The 26,848-nt window shown below is 32.8% G+C and overlaps 1 protein-coding gene across 2 annotated transcripts; it reads left to right on the top strand.

The window, feature by feature from the left end:
• On the top strand, nucleotides 1-24,281 carry LOC144967166 (coronin-1A-like). Of its 2 annotated transcripts, XR_013644335.1 has the most exons (12): nucleotides 1-108; nucleotides 2,966-3,160; nucleotides 4,108-4,360; nucleotides 6,145-6,320; nucleotides 7,524-7,640; nucleotides 9,541-9,645; nucleotides 10,049-10,194; nucleotides 10,983-11,043; nucleotides 12,963-13,064; nucleotides 15,265-15,438; nucleotides 17,981-18,172; nucleotides 23,488-23,591. XR_013644335.1 is itself a non-coding variant. In XM_078904067.1 (11 exons), the coding sequence occupies exons 2-11, from the start codon at nucleotides 2,966-2,968 to the stop codon at nucleotides 23,671-23,673; spliced, it is 1,515 nt and encodes a 504-aa protein (XP_078760193.1). In that variant the 5' UTR covers nucleotides 1-108; the 3' UTR covers nucleotides 23,674-24,281. The 2 variants fall into 2 exon arrangements, 1 of the variants encoding a protein (XP_078760193.1); XM_078904067.1 differs by lacking the exon at nucleotides 17,981-18,172 and having other exon boundaries at nucleotides 23,488-24,281.
• The last annotated feature ends 2,567 nt before the right edge of the window (nucleotides 24,282-26,848 follow it).

The raw sequence follows: 26,848 nt of genomic DNA, 5'->3' as shown, positions 1-26,848 counted from the left end.
GTCAGTCAGTCAATGAGAAGTTCCTTTCCACCCCCTTCTCTGTTTGTGTGAAAGTTGTACAAAAGACAGAACAAAAACAAGTTTACTTCCTTCTGTCACAAGTCCAAGGTAAAAAGCTAGTAATCGTTAATAAAATTATCTATTATATTTTATCGATCAACTTCATCGCATTCTTGTGGTAGTGCTGAAATGGTTGACTTTCATTCAGTCTTTGTAAAGTGATTCATCATAACTTTTTTTTTGTTCTGCTGCGGTGTGTGAGTGTGATTCTCATTCTGAGAAACCCAACCGGTATGTTGATAATACCAGGAAGCAGCCAAGAACAAACAATTGTCTAATTGATCCAAGGTCACTTGTCTCGAAAAGTGAAGTTAGATTAATTATTTAGGGCAGTATATGATATGGTTTTCTTCTAAATAAATAGTCACGTCATTTACGATTCGTTTTTATATTAATAAACTTGTGACTTTTTGACATGTTAAAATTAGGATATTCTTATATCTACCTCCTACTACTACTAGCTACTAACTATAGGCTAGGGTGTGAAATAAGTGACCCTCAATTCACTCCCCCCGTCCCCCCAGCTTCTTATTTTTAAGGCATGATTTATTCATTATTATTATATACGTACATACTAATTGATTGTAAAACCGCACAGCACATTCATCATTCACATGACATATGGCAGAGTGTTTCAAATGTCTTCATTGCTAATGGGTTGGTAGACTATTTTCACCGTATGGTGATATCTTGGAAGGTAACTGTCACCGTACAGTGATAATATCTTTGAAGGCTTTTTTAACAAGCTATGTTGCAGATAATCAATGAGCGAAGTGGCAATTGCGGACTCGAGTCTGAATACTGAATAGTCTCCCGTGGCTATTCCCAGAAGAAGAATTCAGAAGAAATTCTGTTTGCTCATATTCATATCAGACTGACTCAGCTTATAACCCCTGCTTCGGACTGAAGAAGGATCCTTGCCTGTCTAACACTATCAGAATATATGTTATTTATTCTTTTTTTTTAATTGTCCTGATTTTGTTTGTAATTGTCAACATTTAAAATATATTTTTAAAAAACAAAACTATACTATACTGCCATGGAAATTATTCAGACTGAGTCCAAATAATCTATTGGAATTTGAGTCCGAATAGCCACAGGAGACTATTCAGACTCGAGTCTGAATAACCGCAGCCATCAATGAGTGTCTTTACTTTAACTTTAAATACAGATATTATTTCATTAGTTATATTACAAGTTTTAACAAGCATCAATACCAGGTTTTAATATAACGACTGAAATTAAAAAGCCGTAATTATTATAAAAGACAAGAATTTTTAATCTGCTTTATCGTATATCACAAGCTTTTTAAAGTTAAAGCTAGAAATTTTAGGTGAAAAATGAAGATAGACATTTTAATGTTGTCACCATTGTTGACATTCATAGCTGCTTTATGAAACAAAAAGAAGAAAAACACCTCCACAAAGTAATACAATCCAGTTTTCATCCCAATGATTAAATAAATAAGGCCAACTAAAGAAAAATTGTGTTTTATCTTTTAAATTTAATGAAAAAAAAATTAAAATTATTAGGCAATCAAAACAAAATTTGATTGCTCAAATTAAGGCGATAACAAATACCTAACTGGAGAAAAAAGTCACGACTGGGAGTCAAAACACAGACTCTTTAATGACGAGCGAGTGTGCAGCCCATTGAGCTAATGGAACCCATGGCAGATGGGCGTAAAATTATATTTATTTTAAAAAATCTCAATGGGTAGTAGTCTGGACTCAATGGATGATAGTGCTTCTGATTAGTTAATACATACGGTGAAAATAGTCTCCTTTACTATTGTCATCGTACGGTGAAAATAACTTGGTAGACTATTTTCACAGTACGGTGAAATAGTCGGTCTGTAAAATAAATAACAAAGCATCCCAAGCATCCATTCAGGATTATTTGGAAGGACTTCCGTAGTTTCACAGTACGAAAGAGGGGATTTTTTTATTGGGGGGAGAGAACCCCTCCCCCACACCCCCAATCCTAACTGAAGATACTCTAACAATTTGAAACAAACTTGCAATACTGAAACTGATGGGAAACACAGTAAGTATTCATGGCGTTGACCGTCTCAGCAAATTTGAGATTAGAAAACTAATGGAAAATTCAAAGTAGCTCAAAGATAAAGTGATATAATAAAAGTGCTGTGAAAGTATGGAAGTTCTCCCAATTATTTTTTTTTGGAAACTGTTTAGCCAAACTGCAACATAAAAAATTAAAAGAGATCCCTAGACTCTGAACAGTAATTAGATATGATAAGCATGTTTTTTTTTCCTTTTCATCGTCCTTAAGACATTAAGAAAAAATTTAGTTTTAAATTGAACATGTGTACGAATAGCATTGGGTTTTTGTAGTAACAAGAGTTTTGCCTAACACTAATATGAATAATTTTAATATGATATAACATTTAATAGCACGCACATTGAAAACAATAAAAAATGCGTGTAAATAAGTATATTTTAGCAAATAGGAACTCATAATAGATCTTCTGTAACCTTTTGTGTCGCCTCAAATTTTTGAAGATAACTCTATTACTTATTATGTTGTTGCATGTTTTGATTGCTTGGAGTTACTTGTCTTTTGAATTATTTTATCCCATATTGTCTTCTTTTCATACTCTTGAAGGAGAACATTGTGGGACGTATTGATTGACTAGGGTACTGATTGTCATTTTTGTTATTGCTTTTGTCTTCTTCTTATTTTCTATATCATGTTAATAGGCTAAACTGCCTTTTTATTAAACAGTCACTATCATGTTATCTTTGATTTTCTTCTTGCTTATCTTCTTCATCTTCATCTTCTCCTTCCACTTTTGTGAATGTTAACCCATTTCATAAACATCAATTTAACGTTTGTCTTAAATTTAAATTTGAATCTCCCCTTTCCCCATTTCTCTGATTTCCAGATGTCTCGTTTTATTCGACAAAGCAAATTTCGTCATGTTTTCGGCAAACCTTTTAAGAAGGACCAGTGTTATGATGCCCTCAGAATATCCCGTTCCTCATGGGATTCAAAATTTTGTGCTGTGAACCCAAAATTTGTCGCTGTCATCACAGAAAGTGGAGGTGGTAGTGCTTTCATCGTGATTCCTTTGTCCAAGGTATCATCTTTTCATTTTATTCAATTGTTTTGAAGAAGAAAGTTAATGTATATTGGTTTACATCCAAGCCTATCAACAGTTGGATAGTGAATTATGAAGATAAGATTATGAAAGATGAAGCAGATTTAATTTCTTATCTGTTGGTTGCATGGGCTGTTTTTTTTTTTTTTAAGTGACTTCTAGCGACACCTTTTTGTCTTGTAATATGACAGATGTCTTTTGACCTGTAGGTTCCTGATGGGCAACCCAAAATCGGGTCTCAAGAAAAGGCTCTTTGTTTACATTATCTTTCTGTACCCATTTGTAAAATGAGTTGTTGTTTGGTAAGAGCTTTGTTTCTGTAGCAAAGAAAAAAAAGAAATGTCAATGGCGCGGCGCCTTACAGGCATTGAGTCTCATAGTTTATGTTATTTTTGGTTTCGGAGACCATATTAAGTGCTTTGAGCATATTATGTGGATATTGTGCTTTGTGTTAATAATAATAATATTAATGATATTCATTTATTATTGTTATTATTCAGTGCTGGTGGTTTTCCGCGGAAATCCACGATTTTGGAGTCCAGAGGAGGAATTTCCTCCTTTTAAAAATTACATTTTCTCGAAACAATGTGCTAGCAATGAGAGAGTTGATGTGTAGTGGAACACACAGGTGCAGTTTCCCACTCTCCAGAAGTTAGCTAGAGTATCAATGATAGTCTATCATCTCAATTGCTCTAAAAGCAGGGTATAGTGCAGTAAAAATGGGGCTTAAAGACAATCGTTCAACAATTTCCTACTTTTTCACTTTTTGTCACCATCAGCACTGATTATTATTATTATTATTATTATTATTATTATTATTATTATTATTATTATTATTTATTCATTTCGTTTAGCTTGGTGTTAAATAGATTCAGCTATGTCTTAGAAAAGGTAATATATGAATTTTAATCATGAAATCCACACAGGTTGGCAGAGTTGACATAAATGCCCCGATGGTGTGTGGCCACAAAGGCCCTCTCTATGATATTGCATGGAGTCCACACAATGACAATCTTATTGCAAGTTGTTCGGATGACTGCTCTGTTAAATTGTGGGACATACCAGATGAAGGATTGACAGAACCGTTAACAGAGCCTCTTCTTGAGCTTCAGCATCATCAGCGGAGAGTGACATCATTGCTGTGGCACCCTACGGCTCAAAATGTTCTTGTGACAACAGGTCTGTTCATATGTAAAGTTAAAATATTAAATATCTGATATTTAAGTAATTATCATTCTCATTTAACTCCCTTGAGTTCACCCTCATTGAAAATTGAACAAATTTGTTCGATTTTCCATGCATATGAACTCAAGAGAGTTAAAGAAGCTGAAACGGTAATAGTTATAAGAAACTGCTATTATCCGTTTTAGCAATTTGGACAGTATTGAACAATAGTCTGGAAAGTAAAGACAGTTGATATTGTTTTTAATTGTACGTATCCCATTCAGGAGGAATGACATCCAGAGATCTTAAATATCAGCATCACATATCACATAAAAAAGTATTTGTCTTGTAGGTTTAGTAAAGTAAAATTAATGCAACTTTTAAAATCTTTTTATTGGCTTTTAAAAAAAAGCAACAAAAATTATTATTGGCTTTTATGATATTTTCCTGGAGCAAGAATATATCTGATACAAGATTGGATGTCACTGGCCAAAAAATCTGCTTTATTTTTTCATGCTACAGATAGATTATTGTCCATATCTGTAAACTGTAATGTTGAAATAATTATTTCCTTGTCACATATACATCCATGTCCAGGCTTATACTATAAAGCAAAAGAAAAAAAGTGCCATTCTGTGACCTAATATATCTGTGCATGCGGACTATATAATAGGCATTGCGTATATAACAGTGATTTACTATTTATTCAGTTTTGAAAAACTTAAGCGCATTTTTGTCATTTGCACTCCTTATTCTCATGTCTTCAGAGCTTAGTCTTACTTTTTTGAAACATTAAATGGAGGATGCACAACAATAAGAATTGGAATAATGATCTCTGTTAATTGCTATCATAACAATTTCTTATTCTATTGTACAACTCCTAAAAATGCCTGAAGTAAAACAGTGTGACTAAAATTGTCATTTTTTGCCATGTATAGCTATGACAGTCATGTTGGATTTTTGTTTGCACCACAAATATTGACAGATTAATTAACTAACGGTTAAGAAGTAGAAAAGCAAAGTTACAATGATAACAGATCTGATATGTTTTGAGTCTGAATTTCTTGGGGTTTCTTTATTTTTAAGTTGACAAAAAGAAAGTTACTTGTATATCAAAATATTTAAAATCTGAAGCGATTACTTTTTCATTGCCTTATAAGAAAACTATCAGTGTTGGAAAAAAATAATGTGCGCACAGATGAAATCAGCTCAATGTACAGGGGACATAAAGTGATGATTATTATAGACAACGTTATGTCGCTTAGGTGAAAAGGGGCATTCAGGCAACAGGCTCAAGTAAATCAATGTGTTGATAAATGTGTCTCCTAAATATTTAGAGTGCTTGAAGAAATACATATGGATGGCCCGTTGATCAAACCTCTGAAGTATAGTATCGCAAAGAGGCTTCTTCATAGGTTTGATCAACAGGCCATTGATATGAAAGGAGATGGGGTTGTTAATTATTGAAGAGGTACAATACTAGCAGCATTTAGATGATTACAATACAATATTTGAGAAGTTGATGAGAGTTGTCATAGTTGAGAAGATCAGTTCATATGTGTTTTGTATTGTGCTTTGATCTGCAAATTTAATGAGTTTATGAGAATTATAGCCACAGTCCAGAAAAGTAAGGGAAAATTTGTGTTAATTGACCTGGCAATTTGTGCCTAAGATTTCAGCACAGTGCTGAAAGTGCTGTTAAAAAAAAAATTAAAAAATCCCATAATCTGATTCTGATTGCATGAAAAAAAATTATTGAAATTCTAATTTGTAACTTTTTATTTTTACTTATGCAATAGGTTCAGATAACCTCATAGTTATATGGAACTTGGACAGTGGTGAAGCTGTCACAGAAATCAGTATGCCAGATCAGATCTTCTCCATGTCATTCAATGAAGATGGCAGCTTGCTTGCCTGTACCTGCAAAGATAAGAAACTTCGAGTTATTGACTCACACACTGGCAAGGTCTTAATGGTTGGTCACCTTACTTTCCATTTTTTTTGGTATTATATTTATGACAATTCTCGATCTATGATTTTCATTTCAGATTGAGGTTACTACAAGAGGGATAAACCCTTTTCGTTTAAGGATTATATTGTTAAAACTTTTCAAGCTTCAAGACATCAAATACTAGATTTGCACATTTTGTGATGTGAAATATATTTGGTATTTCAGTTAATATTTCTTTTAAATTCTGTGATCAATACTTAAGTGTCTTAATTTGTTTTTTAAAAAATGGTTTTACTGTGAAAGGTTGCACAAAGCCGGGAATTATTGCTTTGATATGCAAATTTAGTCAATTCTAAAACTAAAAGAGCAGAAATGGAATAAATGTCAAATGACAATTTAAGTTCATAAGTGTATTCAAAGTCTTGAAGAGATTGACTAAGAGAGAAATGACTTTAGACTACAATGCTAAATAAGCAGCTCGAGCTACACTTCTAGGGCGAATCAACATCATGCAGGTTTTTGAATTTAAATTGGGTGATCAATGAAATATAATTTTTTTATTTAATGAGCATCATATTCCTGGGTGGGGTTCCCGACCTCCCATAGTGGGCAGGGAGGTACATACAGTGTCTTCTATCCAATATCTGTTTTCCAACATGCTCTCTGTCTTTGTCTTGGAATGAAATTATTTGGTTTTGCACTGGCTAGCTGGGAGGGAAACAGTCAAATGCATAGTTATTGTTTTTGGAGATGATATTTTTTTCCTTGTAAATCATCTCTCTGTTATGTATTATTATATTTGTTATTTTGAATTTATAATGTAAGCATGTGAGTGTATTCCTCTTAGTGGGGGCCGTGCTTGTGTCCAGATGAGACTTATTGGTGATCTCAAACTGAGTACATTGATGGTATGCTCTTGGAATCTACATCTAATCCCTATTTGGGGGCAGGTTAGGAATTGTTTATCCTGGTCTGTCATAGTCCTTGTTTTCAAAAAAAGAGTTAGATTTAAACCATATAATGAGGATGGGATACATGCCCTTAAAAATGGTGGACTCTGGCTATCTAGAGAGGTGGAGACTATTGAGAATTAACATTCTACTAGGCTAATGCCAAGCTTTAATTTGAGGTATGATGCATATTATTGGTTGAATTTGTTTTAAAGTACTAAGCAGAATCCCATTACTTTTTAACTCACCCTCTTAGTTTTATTATTGATCTTTTCAGGAGAATTTGTGCCATGAGGGAACGAAGCCACCTCAGTGTGCATTCTTGCGTGATAACAAAGTGTTCACAACTGGCTTTTCAAGGATGAGTGAAAGACAATATGCTTTGTGGGACAGTGTAAGTTCTCTTTCATCTGCATGTGATTTTGTATCTTTAAAAAAAATTATTTCTGTATATTGATCACAAAAGTAATTCATAATGATTTGCGGACAAGTTTATATTATGTTTGCTCTGCTGACATGTGGTTTACATGCTTTTAATAGATTTTTTAATAAAATTGTCCTTTAGTCACCAACAGAGCACCAAGTAATATAAATTGTGCAGCTAGATTAGTCCTTTAAGAATATCATTACAATAATACTAAGTACATGTTTCAACTCCTCTGGCTACCATTCAGGGCTAGATTGAGTACAAAATGCCCTTGCCCCCCCCCCCCCCCCCCCCCATTCACCACTTACTCCCACCGCATATATGACTTAGACTTATAAGCATCTCCTAAAAATGAACTTAGATACTTTGGTGATAGGGCTAAACACCTAAAAACATATATTTTACTAAATATTTTAATATATCTAATTTCACTACATGGTTTAATGTATATTATATTATATTTCGAATTTTTTCTCATTTATTATTGATGACTTGTTCGTGTTACTTTTGTTTTGATATTGGTTGATTTGTCCTCGAAGTGTTTTTGTATTTTTTGCTAAGTGTCTTGTTGGTTTTTAAGTGCTTTGAGGTGTAGACGAAAGATGTGATGAAAGTATGTTTATTATTATGAAATGTCATGTTAAATTATATGTTCTTTTGATAATTTTAGATCAAGTGGGAAATTAAGTTTTGTAACCCCAAAGAACAATTTTTTTTCTTGATATCAATGTATGGACATATGTGATATTTCCCGATTTTTGTTTGTTTGTGCATCTTGAGCTGTGATATAAGGGGAAAAGTGTCACATTGTAATTATTATTATTGTTGTTATTATTATTATTATTAAATAATATATTATTATTATTAATATTATTATTATTTTTTTCTTTTTTTTTTTTCTTTATTTTTTGTTTGTTTTTGTATTACTCAAACCAGTCAAGCGTACAATACTTGGCAATCCAATCACGTAGGTCCCTGTTGAATGTTGATCTTAATTGCTGTTCCATTTGTATTCCAATTAGAATTTTAGATACTAGCTTTGTCATCATCAAAGATAGGAATATGCAATGTACCCTTTATGTTGCAAGAATGTTTTTCTCAATGAAAATATTCTTAGATATAAATTGCCATTTAATATAAGATCTGTAACTATTTCAAAATTTGATATAATATTTCAATGTCATGAAGAATACCCTTTAAGGAATTTTCGTTTTGCAGTCCCATGGCCGTAACTCCATAAGTATGAAAATTATTATTATTATTCCACCATTATTGGAAACCCGGTTGTAGATTAACCTCTAAGAAAATCTTTTAAAACTAAAGGAAGTATGTCAGCAACGTTGTTATAATGGAATGTGCCATTGGACAAGTCTGAGGTATGTGCGGCTATGTGATCTTGTGGTATGACACTAGCCTTCGGCCCTGGGTTGGAGTCCCTTCTGAGCAGCACATGGTTGAGTCCTTGGAAAAAGCTCTCAATTCACATTCTTTAACCGTACTCAGGTGTAAAATGAGTTCCTAGCCATTAACAGCGTCAGCGTTGTATCTGTTGGGTAAAAAAATGTGATATTGTCTGACAGGCGTCATGTCTCGTCCTACATGTTAAGTGTTGCTGTTGACTAGGGCCTCTTTTACTTCTTTGAGCAAGTTTTGTGGATATTAAGCTCAAGTTTGTTTTATAATTTTTTTTTTTTATTAAGTGATGGTCTTCAGATTGAGCAATAAAATCTGTGATGATAAAAAGCAATGGGAGCTCATTCATCTCCAATCTCCCATACACCTGTTTTATGGAGTGTACTCATTATTAGGTGTGTAGTGTTCTTGTTATTTCTTGTGTTGGAGCATGTATTATGATGCCTCATTTCAGAGTAACAATTTGGAATGTCTTGAAAGTCAAGATGTGGATTCCAGCAATGGCGTTATGTTCATTTTCTATGATCCTGATTCCAGCACAATCTATTTGGCAGGAAAAGTAAGACAACTATTTACTTTAAGCTCATGAAATAGTAAAACAGCAAATGACAGTACATACAGTCAGCTTTCTTTGACAACCGTTCAAAATCATGATTCCTTTGAATTGAATGTCTTTAATGTATATAACTTGTTTTTAATAAGCATACACACAATTTTGCTCCAGAGATTGATTTTAAAAGAAGTAAAGAAGGATATTTTCTTTCTTTAGATTGTGTCATTTAAATACATGTATCACGTGTAAGTTCTAAAACAAATGTCTCTTAATGACCCGTTATTTTAATGTTGGATATATAATATGTATATTTAAGAGACCACCCAAAGAATTAATTTTGTATGCCCCACTTTTCCTAAACAAAGTATTTTCTCTCTTTCTCTATCTCCTGATTTTTGGTTTTTATTAGGGTGACAGCCAGATTCGATACTATGAGGTTACATCAGAAGCCCCATATGTCTTTTACTTATCCACTTATTCAACAAATCAACCACAAAAGGGTGTTGGGTTCATGTGTAAGCGTGGAGTGGACCCAAAAGTAAACGAAATTGTCAGGTTGGTTAACATTTATTTGCATGCAAATTCTGTGAATATTTTCTTGTTTGTTTGTTGTTTTTTTTTTAATCATGTAAATCATGATCACAGACTTGCTCTTATTAGAAGGCATGGACTTGATACTTTTTGATGAGGCATGGGGTCATCTTAATAACCTGATATATGAAGTAAAATTTTTAAACAAAAAATGGAAGGAAATTATGTCTTGTTGAACAGCAGTGTTAGGATTGTGTTGAATGGCCTGTAAATACTACTCTATTTCTAATTTGGAATTTGAAAAAGGAAAATAATTTTTTTAATGAATGCCGTTTTGTGGTCTTTTGGTATGACACTTTCCTTTGGACAGGTTTGTTTCAAGTCCCACTCTGGGCACTGCAAAGTTGACTCCATTGGAAAAGGCTCTTTTTTTACTCACATTCTGCCTCCACACTAAGGTGTGAAATGATTACATGGCTAGGATCCACACATTGTGATCACCGCCTTACAAGAGTTGTGTATTGTCATATATTTTTAATGTCACTATTGGCCCGGGCACAGTGCGCTATGCAAAAGCTTTTTTTTTTCATTTTATTTATTTATTTTTTTTCTTTTCTTTTCATGTTTGATTTCGATTTTTACTTGTTTAGGTTGTCCCGCCCCGGCATGAATTAATGGATACCCGAGAGAAAAATTGGACCAATATTGTATTTGACCTTTCTTTATATAAATTTTGATTATGGCAATTTTTGTTGAAGTGATAAGTTGATGTTAATTCGAGTTACATATACTTCTATTCTTTTTGATTTAAGGATCTACAAACTCCACAACAATGGCTTTTGTGAGGTCACGCCCTTCATTGTACCTCGCAAGGTAAAGTAAATTTAGCTGACTTATTTTAGAAATACAAATTTTGGCCTTTTAGTTTGATTGAGTTATAAATAATAACGTGAAGTTGAATGTAAGCTTCAATTTAATTACAAAAACAGATCAAATGAACGTTTCAGGTTTCCCCTTTATCAACAAAACAGTATGATTGAAACACCACAGATGACTGAGATGATGTGGTAGTGGCGTAGTTAAGATGAATAAAGGGGAAACCTGAAACGTTCATTTGATCTGTTTTTGTAATTAAATTGAAGCTTACATTCAACTTCACGTTATTATTTATTTCTCCTAGCTTCGAGCAGCAACATTTACACTAGTTTGATTGAGTTAAATAAAGATGTAAATTCTTAATGACATCCTTTCAGCTTGATGATTTCCAATGTCTTGCAGTAATTTTTTTTTTTTATCACTTATTTACAAGCTCCTAGACTAGTATTAAGAAAGAGAAAAGATGGGAATATATAGGAGTGCCAATGCTTTTAGACCTACATGGGCTCTCTGTTTTTGATTGAATTGTGTATTACAAGCTCCAAGACAGTATTAAGAAAGAGAAAAGATGGGAATATATAGGAGTGCCAATTCTTTTAGACCTACATGGCCTCTCTGTTTTTGATTGAATTGTGTATTACAAGCTCCAAGACTAGTATTAAGAAAGAGAAAAGATGGGAATATTTTGGAGTGCCAGTGCTTTTAGACCTACATGGCCTCTCTGTTTTTGATTGAATTGTGTATTACAAGCTCCAAGACTAGTATTAAGAAAGAGAAAAGATGGGAATATATAGGAGTGCCAATGCTTTTAGACCTACATGGCCTCTCTGTTTTTGATTGAATTGTGTATTACAAGCTCCAAGACTAGTATTAAGAAAGAGAAAAGATGGGAATATATAGGAGTGCCAATGCTTTTAGACCTACATGGTCTCTCTGTTTTTGATTGAATTATGTATTACAAGCTCCAAGACTAGTATTAAGAAAGAGAAAAGATGGGAATATATAGGAGTGCCAATGCTTTTAGACCTACATGGGCTCTCTGTTTTTGATTGAATTGTGTATTACAAGATCCTAGACTAGTATTAAGAAAGAGAAAAGATGGGAATATATAGGAGTGCCAATGCTTTTAGACCTACATGGCCTCTCTGTTTTTGATTGAATTGTGTATTACAAGCTCCTAGACTAGTATTAAGAAAGAGAAAAGATGGGAATATATAGGAGTGCCAATGCTTTTAGACCTACATGGGCTCTCTGTTTTTGATTGAATTGTGTATTACAAGCTCCAAGACTAGTATTAAGAAAGAGAAAAGATGGGAATATATAGGAGTGCCAATGCTTTTAGACTTACATGGGCTCTCTGTTTTTGGTTGAATTGTGTATTAATTTACTCTTATGGTACTTTAATGTGTACTCAATAAGTAGCATGATTGAATTGTATGTTTCATTGAGGGATTCGAGTTCAAGAGGGAAATTATGCCTTGTTTCTCCTAAGAAAGGCTATTAAATATTTAACAATACTGCTCCATATGTATGGTTGACTTTCATTTCATTGAAGGTCAGTATGTTTTGAGATTGCTTTTAAAACAAAATTTGAAAGTAATGCTTACTTTTATTGAAGTGCTTTATATACAATAGAATGTGCATAAATTATATTTTATCTCATCTTCATTTGAATATGCTCTTTAATTACGTAAAAATAAAATTGGGGATGCTTTTATACTGGAACTTGTTATATTAGTATTATTGTTGTTGTTATTATTATTATTATTATTATTATTATTATTATTATTATTATTATTATTATTATTATTACTTATTATTATTATTATTACTTATTATTATTATTTTTATTATTATTATTATTATTATTATTATTATTATTATTATTATTATTATCATTATTATTATCATTTCAGTCTGAACTCTTTCAAGATGATCTCTACCCTGACACAGCATCTTATGAGCCTGCTATGACTGCCTGTGAATTCTTTGCTGGAAAAAATGCTCCTCCTCTTAAAGTATGTGCTTTAGATATTGTATTATTATGAATTATGATATTTATCCTCATTGGCTGAGCAGTATGACTTTTCCTGTAATTAAGTTAGGCAATGTTGAGCTTGTACATTGATCAGATGGGTGATAATGAAATGATGTATATTCAGATTACACATTTAAAACATTAAAAAAACAAAACATTTGAGCTTTTTTAAAGGGCAATACATTTGAGCTTTTTTAAAGGGCAATATCCACTAACCGTGCTCAAATAGCCTTTACAAAGGGTCCCTAGCTAACAGCAATATGTAACATACAGAACGAGACATAACCATTTTTTTTCCCCGACAGAGACACTGCTATTAATGGCAATGAACGGTGAGATAATGCGAGTATTATATTTTCCAAGGACTCAACTATGCGTTGAGCGAATGCTCGAACCCAGGACATTCCAATCCGAAGGCGAGTGTCATACCACAAGACCACATATAGCCACACACAAAATATGACCCCACTCGGCATGGCTATAGATAGGCAGTAATGAGATAGGAAGAGTACCAGATCAAAAAGGGCTCTTGGCAGTCCACTTTTTAATGGATGAAATAGAAATTTGGCTTCCTTTGATCAATTCCCTTTTTTTTTCCTTGTATCCATTGAATCTGCGTAAAAATTCTCACATGCTAAAATTCCTATTTCTTGATTTTAATTTGAAGTTTATCCTGAACTTTTAGAATTATAACCAGTTAAAGGCCTGTAATTTCGCAGGAATTTTCACTTTTCATTTTAATTTTGTAATTTTCGTACAATCAATGAATGAGTCGAGACTACATTGAAACTGAATTTCTAAAACTAAAATGAGTTGAACACCATGGGTCAATTGAGTGACACGTAGATAGTCAGTGGGCTGTCAGAATTTTAATATACCTTTGGATTTATGCAATATTGATCTATCACATCTAAATACAAATGGGGGATAGTATGGATTTAGATGTAGTGCGCTTACATAAAGTTGTCGAATCAAGTACACTGTCAAATCAAGTTTAGTAGACGACAATGGATAAAATGAAATAAGCCATGAACTAAACCATATGTTTTTAGTTGATAAATGAATTCTTCTCATTTGGCAGAAAAAATGAAATAAGTTCACCCAAATTGATTTATTCCCTAAATTATAAAAATCCGTGAGGAAGTGTTTTACAAACCTGAAATTATGCTGCTTAAGCTAAACGAATTCATTATACATGCTACTTTTCCTGGTAAAAGCCAATTTGCCGCCACTTGATCAAAACTGGTAAAAGGCCGATCAAAATGCCTGTGCAGATTTAGTGAATAATCAAAGCAGATTTTCTAAATAATCTTTAGAGTCAACTGTTGATAGAATTTCCCTTAATTTAAAAAATGTATGCAAGTTACTTGTATATCATTCTGTGAGAAATAGTTTTGTAGATTTGCCAGTAGTTCTGCCTTTGGCATAAAAAAAACAAACAACATGGCTGTATTGAACAGTTTGATGCCCAGTCCCTACTTTTCTTTGCAGAATAATCTGGAAAAATCGTGATCTGTTAAAAGGAAAATATGATCCTGCTATACTGGTTTTATAAATTTGAGGATAAACAAAGCATTATGAATTTCAATTAGCATGGTGAGACCGTGGAAATGCACTATGTAAAAGTTATGCAATATTTTGGATCCAGAATGACAATTGAGTAGTATAAAAGTGTTAAAGAAAAGTGCCACTCAACACCAAAGTAAGTGAGCAGAGCTGCCAACCTACCCCAAAAAATGCGGAATTGTACGCATTTTCAGCGATTGTAGGCTTGTACGCATTTCCCTCAAGATTGTACCCATTTTCAGTGTACGGAGTCACTTCAGTTTTCTTTAGTTGTAATAGCCCGGATGCTCGCTAGCCTATTGAGAAACCTTGGTGACCAATTGGATATTCTTATGTTTTTGACCAATTATGATCTTCATGCTGGGAGGTAGAATTCTGAAAGGATTGGATTATACTCTTGGGAACATCATTGTTTCTGCAATTGAGCTTGTGAGGTGTGACTTTATGTAAGTTTACCTTCCTCTTACTTTCACAATGGTTATAGTTTCCGTTGATTTCAGGATTGTACCCATTTTTATGAAATCTCCCCCATTTTGAGGTCCCATTGTACACATTCTCATCAGATGGGGTTGGCAGCTCTGAGTGAGTAACAATCTTGTTTTAAACTTGTTTAGATGTCCCTCAATTATGGCAAATCGCAAGTCGCCCAGAAAGGTCCCAGGAAAGAGACTGCAATCGGTGGTCTCCAGAAAACTCATGTTGCGTCTTCAAGAGACAGCAGAACTCAGAACAATTCAGCAAATGGTGCCGCAGAGGCTGCCCCTGTCGCAGCATCGGCTTTGCCACCTGTAAGTTGTACACTTATAATGATCTATTTATGTATTTATAGAATTGTCAAGAAATTTATTTGCACTAACCCCATATAATTTTTTTATAACCATTTTTCATATTATATTGCTTAATATTGTCTAATTTTTATCCATAACTTTCTCTTTTTCTTTTATCATTATATTGAGAGTGGATTGTGTTAGTTGGATCCCCCTTGGCTGTTTTAAAAGAAATAGGGAGAAGAGGATGGCACTGTCACTAAAACATAATGACTGAAAGTGTTTGGTTCCACTTAATTCCGGGTTTAAGATAACACTTATACATTTTGAACTGGATTTTTTTTATCAAAGCATGACTTAAAAAAAAAGATTCCACCTTAATCCAAAATTATTTTTTTAAAATTTAAATATAATTTGAATATGATAATAGGTAAGTTTTTGTAAAACTGACTTACTTATTATTAGAGTATGTATTGCAGTCTTAAGTGCGCACCATGGAAAGTGATAATAGAGTGTATTTCCCTCATCAACAGTCACCAAGTTTCACTGCAGTTCAATCGTTAATGGATACTTAATAGATTCTAAATTCCATTTGTATAGATTATGTCTTTGTAAATACGAAATGTGAAATCTACAACTCAAAATGCTACTTATATAACTGAAGTCCTCTCAAAGCTATTGGGGGATATTTGAGCTGGGCAATTCTTTTTTTTTATCAAGAAAGGAAACAACCCGATATAGAAAGCGACAGGCAAAAGTACATGTCCTGTAATATGGTTTTCTTATGAATGCCCACTTTGGCTTTTAAATTGTGCTCTTTTTCAGAAAGGCGCCTAACACTTGTTTACATAGCCAATAACAAAATGTTTATATTTTGATGTTCAGTGGTAATGATGTGATTTTCCGATAAGGTCTGATTATGAATTTGACACGACTCAACTGTCAGCAGAAAGAATGATGATAGGGATTTGTAGGATATTAATGCCACAAGGATTAATTTTGTTTGTGGTTTAATTTCTGTGATATAGGTAAAAGCATATTGGCTAACTGTCCTGATAAAATCGGGACATTTGGCAATTAGGAGGAGAAAAAAAAAAAAAAAAAAAAAAGATGTGATATTCATTGATTACTAAATCAAAGATATTCAAAATGAGGGTGTAGACATCAGTGGAGGAAGTAAAATTCTTGACATTCTTGAAATATTAATTAGAGGGACGATCTTCTTCTTGGTTATAAGTGTGTCTGGGATTGTTATGTAAGGATATGTGAGTATACTATTGTTGCAAACTTGTCTCTTCAATGTGATGTTTTAAAACATCCTAAAGTAGGAGATGTGTCAAAGAAGGTCTCTGTTGGATTCAATTTGATTAGATATTTCACCAAAAAATCCACATTCTTCATGTGGTCGAGGATGGAGAAGACCTTCACAAGGCAATGGACATACTTGGGCTTGAATTCAATAGATTGATAGATCTCACTGAGCAAAAGCGTTGACTCTCTTGATATCAAGAACTATGGAAGACTCTTATTTTATGTTAGACCTTCTCAGCTTTCCTCATTCAATTTGTGAAAAAAAAATATGACTGATTTTAGAGGATCTATGAGCACAAATGGGATAGTGGTCTGTTTAGCAGCAAAAGATACAGCATTGAATCATTTTTTGTATGAAAATGACAGTTGCATCTCCCAGGGTTCTAATTGTTTTGACTAACGAATTAAAACAAGGAACAACCAAATAGAAGGTAATTAAAATAGGCTTTAATGTTTAGAAATCTCAATGTAGGTTATATTTCATAGTAGTAGTCCAAGCATACTGTCATTTTGGGTCATGGTGGTAGCAGGCGTTTAATTGACCTGCTTTTTTCTCTTTGAAAAGTTGGCTACAATTTAAAAGCTATTGTCGAATTGAGTGGGTCTGACTTTTCCTTTCAGCGAGAACATTTTTATACGAGTTGCCTTAGCCAGTGTCACCATAATAAATATCAACACTTTATAGTATTTCTATTGCATGTTACCTATGCTATGTCTCACTTTTATGCCATATTCCTTGTTTTGAGTGAAGGTGAAATGATATAATTTTAATGTATTTGGATTTTATGCAGGATGATGTATTTACGAGGTTTTATCAATCTTTTTTCATATAGATTTTTAAGATACATTTATATCAGCTTATTTTCCTTTTTGTATTAACCTTATTCATCACAATTTGCTTAACCAATAAAATATGTAATTGTGCGCATGTGCAACCGTTTGGACATTTTTCAGAATATTGGTTCAGATTCGCAGGAGCCTGCTGATTTCAAACGATTATAGCTCAGCCAAAAACTATGATATATATTAATGAAATATTTATCAAATTAAAGAGAAAAGAATGTTCTATTCATCGGTATCAAACGGTCCAAATGTCAAGAATGTACCCTCTTGACCAAACCATTGCACATTGTCACACATAATTTATTTCTCTCAAAACAGGATTTTTAATCACAAATTATCAATTTCAGTTTAATCAAATGTGATTGCCATTTTATTTATTTTTTTCGTTTGCTGTGTGATTGCAACTCAGGGCTTTGATCCACAAGGCATACTGGAGGATATGCGCAAACTGAAACTCATTGTGAAGGCACATGAACGCAGGATAAAAGCTTTAGAGGAGAAGCTTTCACAATATGAGAGTGATGAGGAGCGTGTGGAAGACGCATAAAAAAAAAATATTCCCCCCCATTCTATGTGAATTGCTCTTCATTCTTTTTCATTTGTGAGGATTTTATTTGAAATCATAACCACTTTTGCTAGTTTTATGTGTGGTTGAGTGTTCTGGGACTTTTGTGCTTTTATTTTTTTGTTTGTTTGTTTGTTTATAACTTTTTGTTTGTTCTTTTGGTCTCACTTTAATTTCTTGTATGCGCATTTAATCTTCAAATGGTTTGTTGTATTCTATTGTTTTATTAACATTTACGTTATAAGTTATTTAAAAAAAATTTTTTTTTATTATTATTAAAGACTGGTTGACATCCTGAATGATTAACTTTAATCTTATCTGAAAGATGGCATTGTCTTTATATTTTTTAAAATCCCAAATAAATGCTTATGCCATGGTTAAGGTATTTAAAAAAAAAAGAAAATAAAAAACAACTAAAAATGAAGACAACCCTGGGTCAAACCCTTTCTTAGAGATATGATTAATTATCAATCATGAATATTTGAAAATTTTGAGTTGATTGTAGGTTGTAAAGTGGATCATATTATATAGTCTTAAAAATAGAGAAAACAAGAGAAATAGAAACCCTACAGAGAAAGAATCAGCCATTATAGGTCAAGGGCACGAATTTCTGATATTTTGTTTTTCTTTTTAATTTTGTCTGCATCACCGGGGCCTCTGATTTGTAACATTACAACAATCTTTTCAATTTTACAGTGCTGATGGATTTCCTCCGATCCGTGGAAATCCGCGATTTTGGAGTCAGATGAGGAATTTTCTCCTTTATAAAAAATTACATTTGCCCCAATCAATGTACTGGCAGTAAGAGACTTGATGTGTGGGCAACAAACAGGTTCAGTTTCTCACTCTCCATAAGTTATCTAGTTTATCATCTGTGATTGTTCGAAAGATGGAGATTAATGCAGTAAAGAATGGGGCAAAAAGACATTCGTTCAATATTTTCCTCCTTGTTAACATTTTGTCACCATTGGCACTGATTTTAGGACAACTGCTGTTGCAGATGATGAGCTTTTATTTTATTGCACAGGATCAAAGGGTTAGAGCCAAGTCAGGAAGTGTTTTGTATGATTAAATAAATGGAGAGTGAATAAAAAATAGGCAGCAACGGGCAAAGTGAGAGTTCCAGATTTTGTTTTTTTTAAAATGACTTTGTGTCATTTTTACATAATAACTGGGTAGATTTTAAATTTTTAAACTCTCAAACATAAAGAAAATATTACACAGGAATACACATGTTTATTGTTTTCATATTGTCACCGTGAGAGGGTTTTGAACTAATGGTCATTGGTTGTCTTACATTTGTATGTATGATCAGATATGAGATATGAAGACCCTGCCTCATTCTAGAAATTAACCTCTGTCCTTTCCATCCATTTACAAAATGACCATGAATTTGATAGTCTATGTAACACACTGCCTCAAAACGATATTATGTAGAGTAATTTAGATGCTAAAAATGACTTTAAACACATAAATATGAGTCTATGTTTTATTATATATATTTAGTACAGATTGGTTGCCTGAAATGATAAAAACTGACATCTGAAATTAATTATCCTTTTAACTTTAAAATCACTTTTCGGCATCTTGTTCACACCAACATAATACCATTTTGAGAAGATTGGTCAGAGATTTTAGATAATATTGTAACCATTAGTTTTTGATAACGTATAATTTAGACTTTTTACCCGCATGCAAGTTTCATAAAACCATCAATATAACTCATTCATAAGTTTTGATTTTGAATATAAACTTCAATTTTTGCCCTTGTGCAAGCATTTTGTTTTTCCTTCCTTACAATCCGGTATTTTTTTTGATTTAAAAAAAAATTATTATTATTATTTTATTTTTTTAAAAATTCTATTTCTTTTTGGTAGTAGGTTCATGTTTATTTTAATGCAGAAGTTCTTGAGACAGGTACAGAACTTTTTTTTTTTTTTTTTTTTTTTTTTTTTTTACAGATTTCAGATATGACAGGCGATTTATATATATATATTGATATTTCAGATTGGCTACTATTGAACCTGGCTACAAACATGTCTGATTTTATTCTTGTCCTTTTGTTATCCATCATTGCTCTCTTGACTGATTCCTATATCATGTTTTTTGTTTCCTGCTTGAACAAGTGTTCATTGGTTTATATCTCTACCGTAATGATAATGATATTGTAAATATACTGTGCAGCTGTGCTGTGTCAATCGAAATGCAAGACTTATTATACCATCTGCTCTTCTGACATTTGACACACTTAATATGTCAAGTGTGTTATGTTGTCTCTTGGCCTGAAACGGAAATATGATTTTTGACGACGCGGCTTTCACTGGTGTGTAGGTGTGTTTATCTTTATTCATTTCCTGTATGCTTTAAGTGGCTAACAATGCCACTTGATGAGATGTAGTTGTGATAAATATACATATTTGTGAATTACACTTTATGTTAGATGTCACTTGTGTATATTTCACGATCACCTGTCATAGCTTCCCCCACTCTCTTTCTTTCTCCCCCCCCCTCTCTCTCTCTCTCTCTCTCTCTCTCTCTCTCTCTCTCTCTCTCTCTCTCTCTCTCTCTCTTTCTCTCTCTCTCTCTCTTAGATTAGATTACAATATTTCCTTATTATTCAGCTATACATCTTTTAGTACCACAAAGTTTGTATTATGAAAACTATTTCCTTCAAGTTTTTTTCTCTTTCTTTCTTTACTGATATCTTCTATATTATCTGTCTTACGTTTTTCATAGTATTGTTATATAAATGTATTTAACTCCAGTCTTCTCCTTGTAAGCCTATTCACATTACATCTTTCATTGCTACCTCCATTTTTCTACTATTTGTCATAATGATCCTCTTCGAGTTTTTCCTGACCTTCCTCTTTAAAGTTTAGAAGATTGACTTGTGTTGAAACAAAGTTTAGAAGATTGTGTTTCAACGCCATTGTTTCTGTATTTAATGTTCAAAGATAGAACTATTCTTTTGCCTGGATCATACTTTTCTATCCAATATTAAGTGCCCATGACTCCTTTCATTAGTTTTGATAGAGGTTGTTTAGGAGGGGAGGGGCTATGATGAATAACCCTAATGTTAATATGCATGAGCCCTGAGGAACTAATATATAACTGATCAGCATGAAGTTTTAGATATCTACTATCGGGCTGTGGAATAAATGAATTGGTGACTTGAGTTTGCTAGTAAGTTTATCAAGGTAGTAACAGATGCTTTTATTGGGATAGATATAACTTAACTAATGTCGTCTTATTCCTTCTGAGCCATTCGGCCATAGAGCCGGAGTTTATCCTGGTTTCTATACAGTGAAACGGACAATAGCAAATTGCTTGCTATCCGCCAAATCTAACAGATTCAGCTACCCATTCACTGCTGGGTGGACAGGGAGTCAGAAAAAAAATCTCGACTGCTCCCTGGATCAATCTTGGTCCCTTCATGTGTGAAGCGAGTGCTCTACCAACTGAACTATGTGGTCATGATTACACTGAAAACATGTGATAACATTGATACATCGTTCACTCCGAGTTTTAAAAAAGAAAATAAATACAGAAAACAAAGCATGAGTGGTTTTTTTATAGTGCAATATTCACTTGATGTTCTCAAAGAGTCTATACGGGGTGTTCAAATAACAGTAAGGTACTCAAAGAGTTTTACAAAGGTAACAGCAACACTTAACATTTAAGACAAATCAAAATGTCTGGTTGTTACAGCCCAAGTACTCATTCTACACCTGAACATGGTGAGAGAATGTGGTTAAAGACGCTTTTCCAAGGAGTTAACAATGCACCACCCGAAGTGAGACTCAAAGATAATACCAGATCTTCATTTCACCAAATGAAACATATAATAAATATTTAGATATTTTCACTTTGGGGCCTCTCGACTTTTATAACTCTTTGACCATTAAATGGTTTTTTTTTTTTTTAATTAATAAAGTCAACTCTGAGAGCTTTAGAAGAAACAGTAGTAGGAAATGGCTACATACTTTGGGATGGCATGACTTGTGACTTGGTTGAAAGTTTTGTCCATGGTTTTGACTAATAGCATCAATGCATTTATAACTCCGTGTAGTTATTAAGAAATTTAATTTTTTAAATTATAATCAGTCACTTAGGATAAGAATACGTTAAAAACCTTCCGAAAACTGTTTAAAGAAGGCCTTAATTTTATATGTTCCATTTCTCTTGAGTTAAAAGTATTCACAATACAGCTGAAGATCCAATGTAATGATTTTACTTATAATTGTCAACTTGTTTTGTAAATGATCCATTTTTTATTATGAATTAAATTAAATCTAGATTGAAAATTTTAGGTTCATTTTCAGAATGGTTTTATTATTCTCCTTCTCTTATTTATTGGGTTTAATGGAGAGTGCAGTAAGACACGTTAATGATTTTTAGTTTTTAATTGATTTTAACTATTGCTCTGTTTCTGTTTTGTTTCTTGATTGGATTTTGTTCGTAGCACCATGATTTTTACTGCTCTTATTAACAGTGTCAACTATTTCAAGTTATCTGATTATTTCTATTTAACCAGCCTAAAAGAGAAAATCTGTTTAAAGTTTATTAATTGTATTATACCTTAAAATGATTTTCAATTTAAAGAGAATCACCTTCTTGTTATACCTTTGATTATTGAATATGACTTAGATTTTATTTAGTACAGGATGTTTTGCCATTTCATGATTTGAATGGTTTATCGTCATATTGTAAGAAAGTATTGGCTCTTTAACTATCTCTGTATGAAATAGTATCATTTAAGGTTTTCATGTGAAGACAAAACGTCAAAATTATATTTACGACACAATTTTTCTCTTTTTCATTCAATAAGTCTGTTTTTCTTACAATCCTTGTTCAATATTTATTTATATATGACTCCGGTCTGGTTTTATGTCGAACAGTCAAACAGATGAACGAAGAGTAAATTAGAAATGAAATACTCAGAAATATGGCATTTTGGTATGAAAGACCATCTCGGTAATAAAACATTTAGTAAAATTATGAATTAAATTTTCACTGTCTCAAAATGATACCGATTTAAAGTGAAAGTTGTGTATTCAATAAATGACACCTAAATTGACAAAACTGTATCAATTTTCATCATAACTTGTTATTGAACTGGAAGGGAACCCTAGTTGTAACTTGCCATTTTTAACTTGTTTTTTTTTTTTAGAAAATAATTTGCATATATCTTTAAATAATCATTAATCAAATGCAGTCAAATTAGACAAAATCATATTTGGGCCACTGAGTATGCTCTTATGTCGCCAGACCATACAATTTCCCCCTCCTTTGATCCACTTTGTTGACAATCTTTCTTATATCTTTCTCTCGTTTTGTTTCATTCAATTCAGAAAAAAGCCCTTGATAATGCCCCTAGCGTGAGCTCGTCTGATATGAGTGAGATGAAGAAAGAATTAGAGGAACTGAAGAAATTGGTCAGTAAGCAAGACAAACGGATAGAGAGTTTGGAAGGACGTTTGTCACAGTTAGAACAGTCCAACCATACAGATGAGGAGGAGGAAGGCGAGGTTGCTTAGACTAGACATCTACATCTGCTAGGATCAATAATATTATGTAGATGCTGATAATGCAGCATGCATAATAGTCAGTGCTTGTTTCACAATTTAAGAAAAAATTACACAGGCACTTTGCATGCAGTGCTTTTAAAGAAGATGTTTTTTTTTCAATGTACAATTGTTTAATTTAGTTTTAGTTTTATTTATTTATTCTTTGGTAACATTTTGACAGGCTTCTTCTTCTTCTTCTTCTTCTTCTTCTTCTTCTTCTTCTTCATCTTCTTCTTCTTCATCTTCTTCTTCATCTTCTTCTTCTTCATCTTCTTCTTCTTCTTCTTCTTCTTCATCTTCTTTTTCTGATATATTATTATTATTATTATTATTATTATTATTATTATTGATACCAGTCATATTGGTTTTCGTCTTGTTATATTTTGTTTAGGTCCACAAAAATCGAAAATGACTTTCAAGACTCTTTCTTTTTCCTTGAGTTAGCAAATAGTGATTTAAAAATTGACATGCAATGATTACATTTATATTTCCATTTATTATAGATTGTTGTTATGATGTGAAGCTAGGACTCCTTTTCTTTCTTCTGATTTTTTTTTTTTTTAAATACCCAACCTTGCTGATATGATTGAGTTGTTTCGGGAAGGTTTTCTTCCCAGTTTTGTTGACACGACTTGAAAGCAATTCCATAATTCTCTGTTACTGATGTAATAATGGTTGATTGGTGCCGCTTCAACAATTGGACAAGCTCTGTACATAATATAATATAACCTTTGGTTTTGGACTGAAACGAGATGGGAAAAACGTGTGGTGATTAGAAGATATCTTTATTTTATTTAATTAAATTTTTTTTTTTTTTTTTGAGAATTGAAATAAGAGATTTTAGAACTTAACATTCAAGAACCATCACTGTGTTATAATCACACTGAAGAAGTAGATGGAAGCTGTGGAAAAGGCAGCGTGTAGTGTGTTTCATGAACAATTTTTGTTTTTGTTTTTCTTTTTGATTAGTTCTTTTCCTTTGTGTGACTGTGACAGATATGAGCAGTTGGTCATTTACTTTACTCATTTTATACTCAAAATATGCCTTGAAAACAAAATGTCTGCATGATACATCATTTCACATATTTTCATTCTTCTTTCATTCTTCTTTCGTTTTTTGATTGTTCATTTTATCTCTTTTAACTTTGTTTTTACTTTCTCTTTTTAAAAATCTAAATTTCACTGTTATAATCACTGTCATCTATAAAACCTGAAAGTCTTTCTTTAATGGAGTCCAATAATGTATATCTTGTCACTTATATAATTAGCTAGATTTTATGAGTGTGACGCACTCCACTTACCTGTATCCCCAAAGTCGTGTCTGCCCTGATTGCGATATATAGGATGAGGAATCTTTAGTTGGAGGTGTGGTTATCTGCATTTGCCACGCAGAGCCAGGTTTAGAATAGGTTATATTATTATACCTGATTATTTTCACCCTCCAAAGCCTTATCCATTAGAAGCCTAATAGTTTTCCTGCTTTATTTTCTTTCCTTATGTGTATTTTTTTAAGATCTAAGCTTTTTGTTCGTTTCAATTTTTGTCTTTAGAAGTGATATTTTTTTTTTAGTCATTGTATTCATCATCTGTATTCACTTTTAAAATCCAGTCATTCGCCTAACATTATTTTCCACACTCTTTATATCAAATAAACCTGCAACAGATAATACAAGGTCCTAATGTTGAAGAAGAATGCATTGAATTCCTTTGTTTTCAAAGTTAGAATCACACGAGAGTTTAGCTCTGGCAGCATTGATAAAGAAATGAAATACAAAAGTAATGATTATCAGCTTCATATAAACAGTTTAAATTATATTATATGCGTCAATTTATTGAAACTCTATTATTACTTTCCTCGATGCTTTTCAGTTTTTATTGTCATGTCTTTTTAATGCCATGTGTAAGAATTTATTTCAGCTTACAGATTTCCTGTATGAATCAGAAATAAGAAAAGTATTGTGCTGGCATTCTGAAGTGTCATTTCTATTAGTTTATGATGTTCACAGTGATTCAAACCAATCCCAATAGGTAATTCTTGACATCAGATTTTCACAACTTCTCTTTCGACTTTGATTTTTCAATTCCCATCTATTTCATGCTTGATAGACATATTCCATTTGCTGTTTCTGATTTGAAGCAAATTCTGGAGTGTGTTTTCCCCCCTATTTTACCTTACCATTGTCAAAACCAGCACGTTGAATGCCCTCTGATATCCGGCTACATATTTTTCTCTTCGTAGCCAACAACAATATTCTGCTTTAAATAAAAATTAAATAATATTCATTCATTATGACACGCTTGTTATTATATAAATGCAACAAAATCTTGTTTGCCATGCATAGTACTCTGCATAATTCCTTATGTTTGCTAAAAGTTTTGTAAATGATAATGGAGTTGATGATAATTTTTATAACATTCAATAATCCTACAATTACTTTTGTCTGGTATTTATGTATAGATATACAATTTTTTTTCTTTTCTGAGGCATGCTTCTCTATCATCATTCATCTATCCAAGCTACTCTCATGCCAATACCAATTTCATGTAGCATATGAAAGAGCAATTCAAATTGTATCGCCTGGAAAGCAGGCGACTGGGTTTTGGTTTAAGTTATTGAGCCTTAAATATTAAATAATATATAAACAAATTCTGTTTATTGATACCATGAGGCAGTTTGTCTTAAGGGCTAGCGTTAAAAATGACTGACTATAGACTAAGATGGCCCAGGCATCAGCTGCAGTGCAGCACCACAAAGTTAATAAGCAATAATGTCTAACTTTCCTGTTCTAGGATACAATGAGATGTCACAACAGAGCTTGTACTCAGCATCCTCCCAGTGTAAGAGCATTGCCTTACCCGTTCGCCTATCCATCTATTCCCATCTCCACCCCTTTATTTAGGTTGAGTTTTTTTTTCTCGAGCCCTACTGGTGATTTAACCAACTGACCATTTGATAATTTGAAAAACAAGCCACAATAAGATAGCACCAACTGTTACTAATTATATTTTTAAGAGGATGACGTGCATATATAAGAAGGTAATTTTGGATGTGTTCGTTTACTATATATATATGCATTTGCTCCGGGGTGTGTTTGTGTGTGTGTGTGAGTGATGTGTTTGTTTGAGAGAGAGAGAGGGAGGGGCA

Source organism: Berghia stephanieae, chromosome 3, assembly GCF_034508935.2.
Source record: "Berghia stephanieae isolate SIO BIC M18660-M18661 chromosome 3, UCSD_Bste_1.3, whole genome shotgun sequence".
Lineage (NCBI taxonomy): Eukaryota > Metazoa > Mollusca > Gastropoda > Nudibranchia > Aeolidiidae > Berghia > Berghia stephanieae.
This window is presented reverse-complemented; position numbering and strand designations above follow the sequence as displayed.

What these genes read in the sequence shown, in the direction of transcription:
- LOC144967166 (XM_078904067.1), top strand. Translation starts at nt 2,966, where the DNA reads ATGTCTCGTTTTATTCGACAAAGCAAATTTCGTCATGTTTTCGGCAAA. An exon ending in TCGTGATTCCTTTGTCCAAG is followed by an intron (nt 3,161 to 4,107) that starts GTATCATCTTTT and finishes AAATCCACACAG; the next exon opens with GTTGGCAGAGTTGACATAAA. An exon ending in AAAGTAAACGAAATTGTCAG is followed by an intron (nt 10,195 to 10,982) that starts GTTGGTTAACAT and finishes TTTTGATTTAAG; the next exon opens with GATCTACAAACTCCACAACA.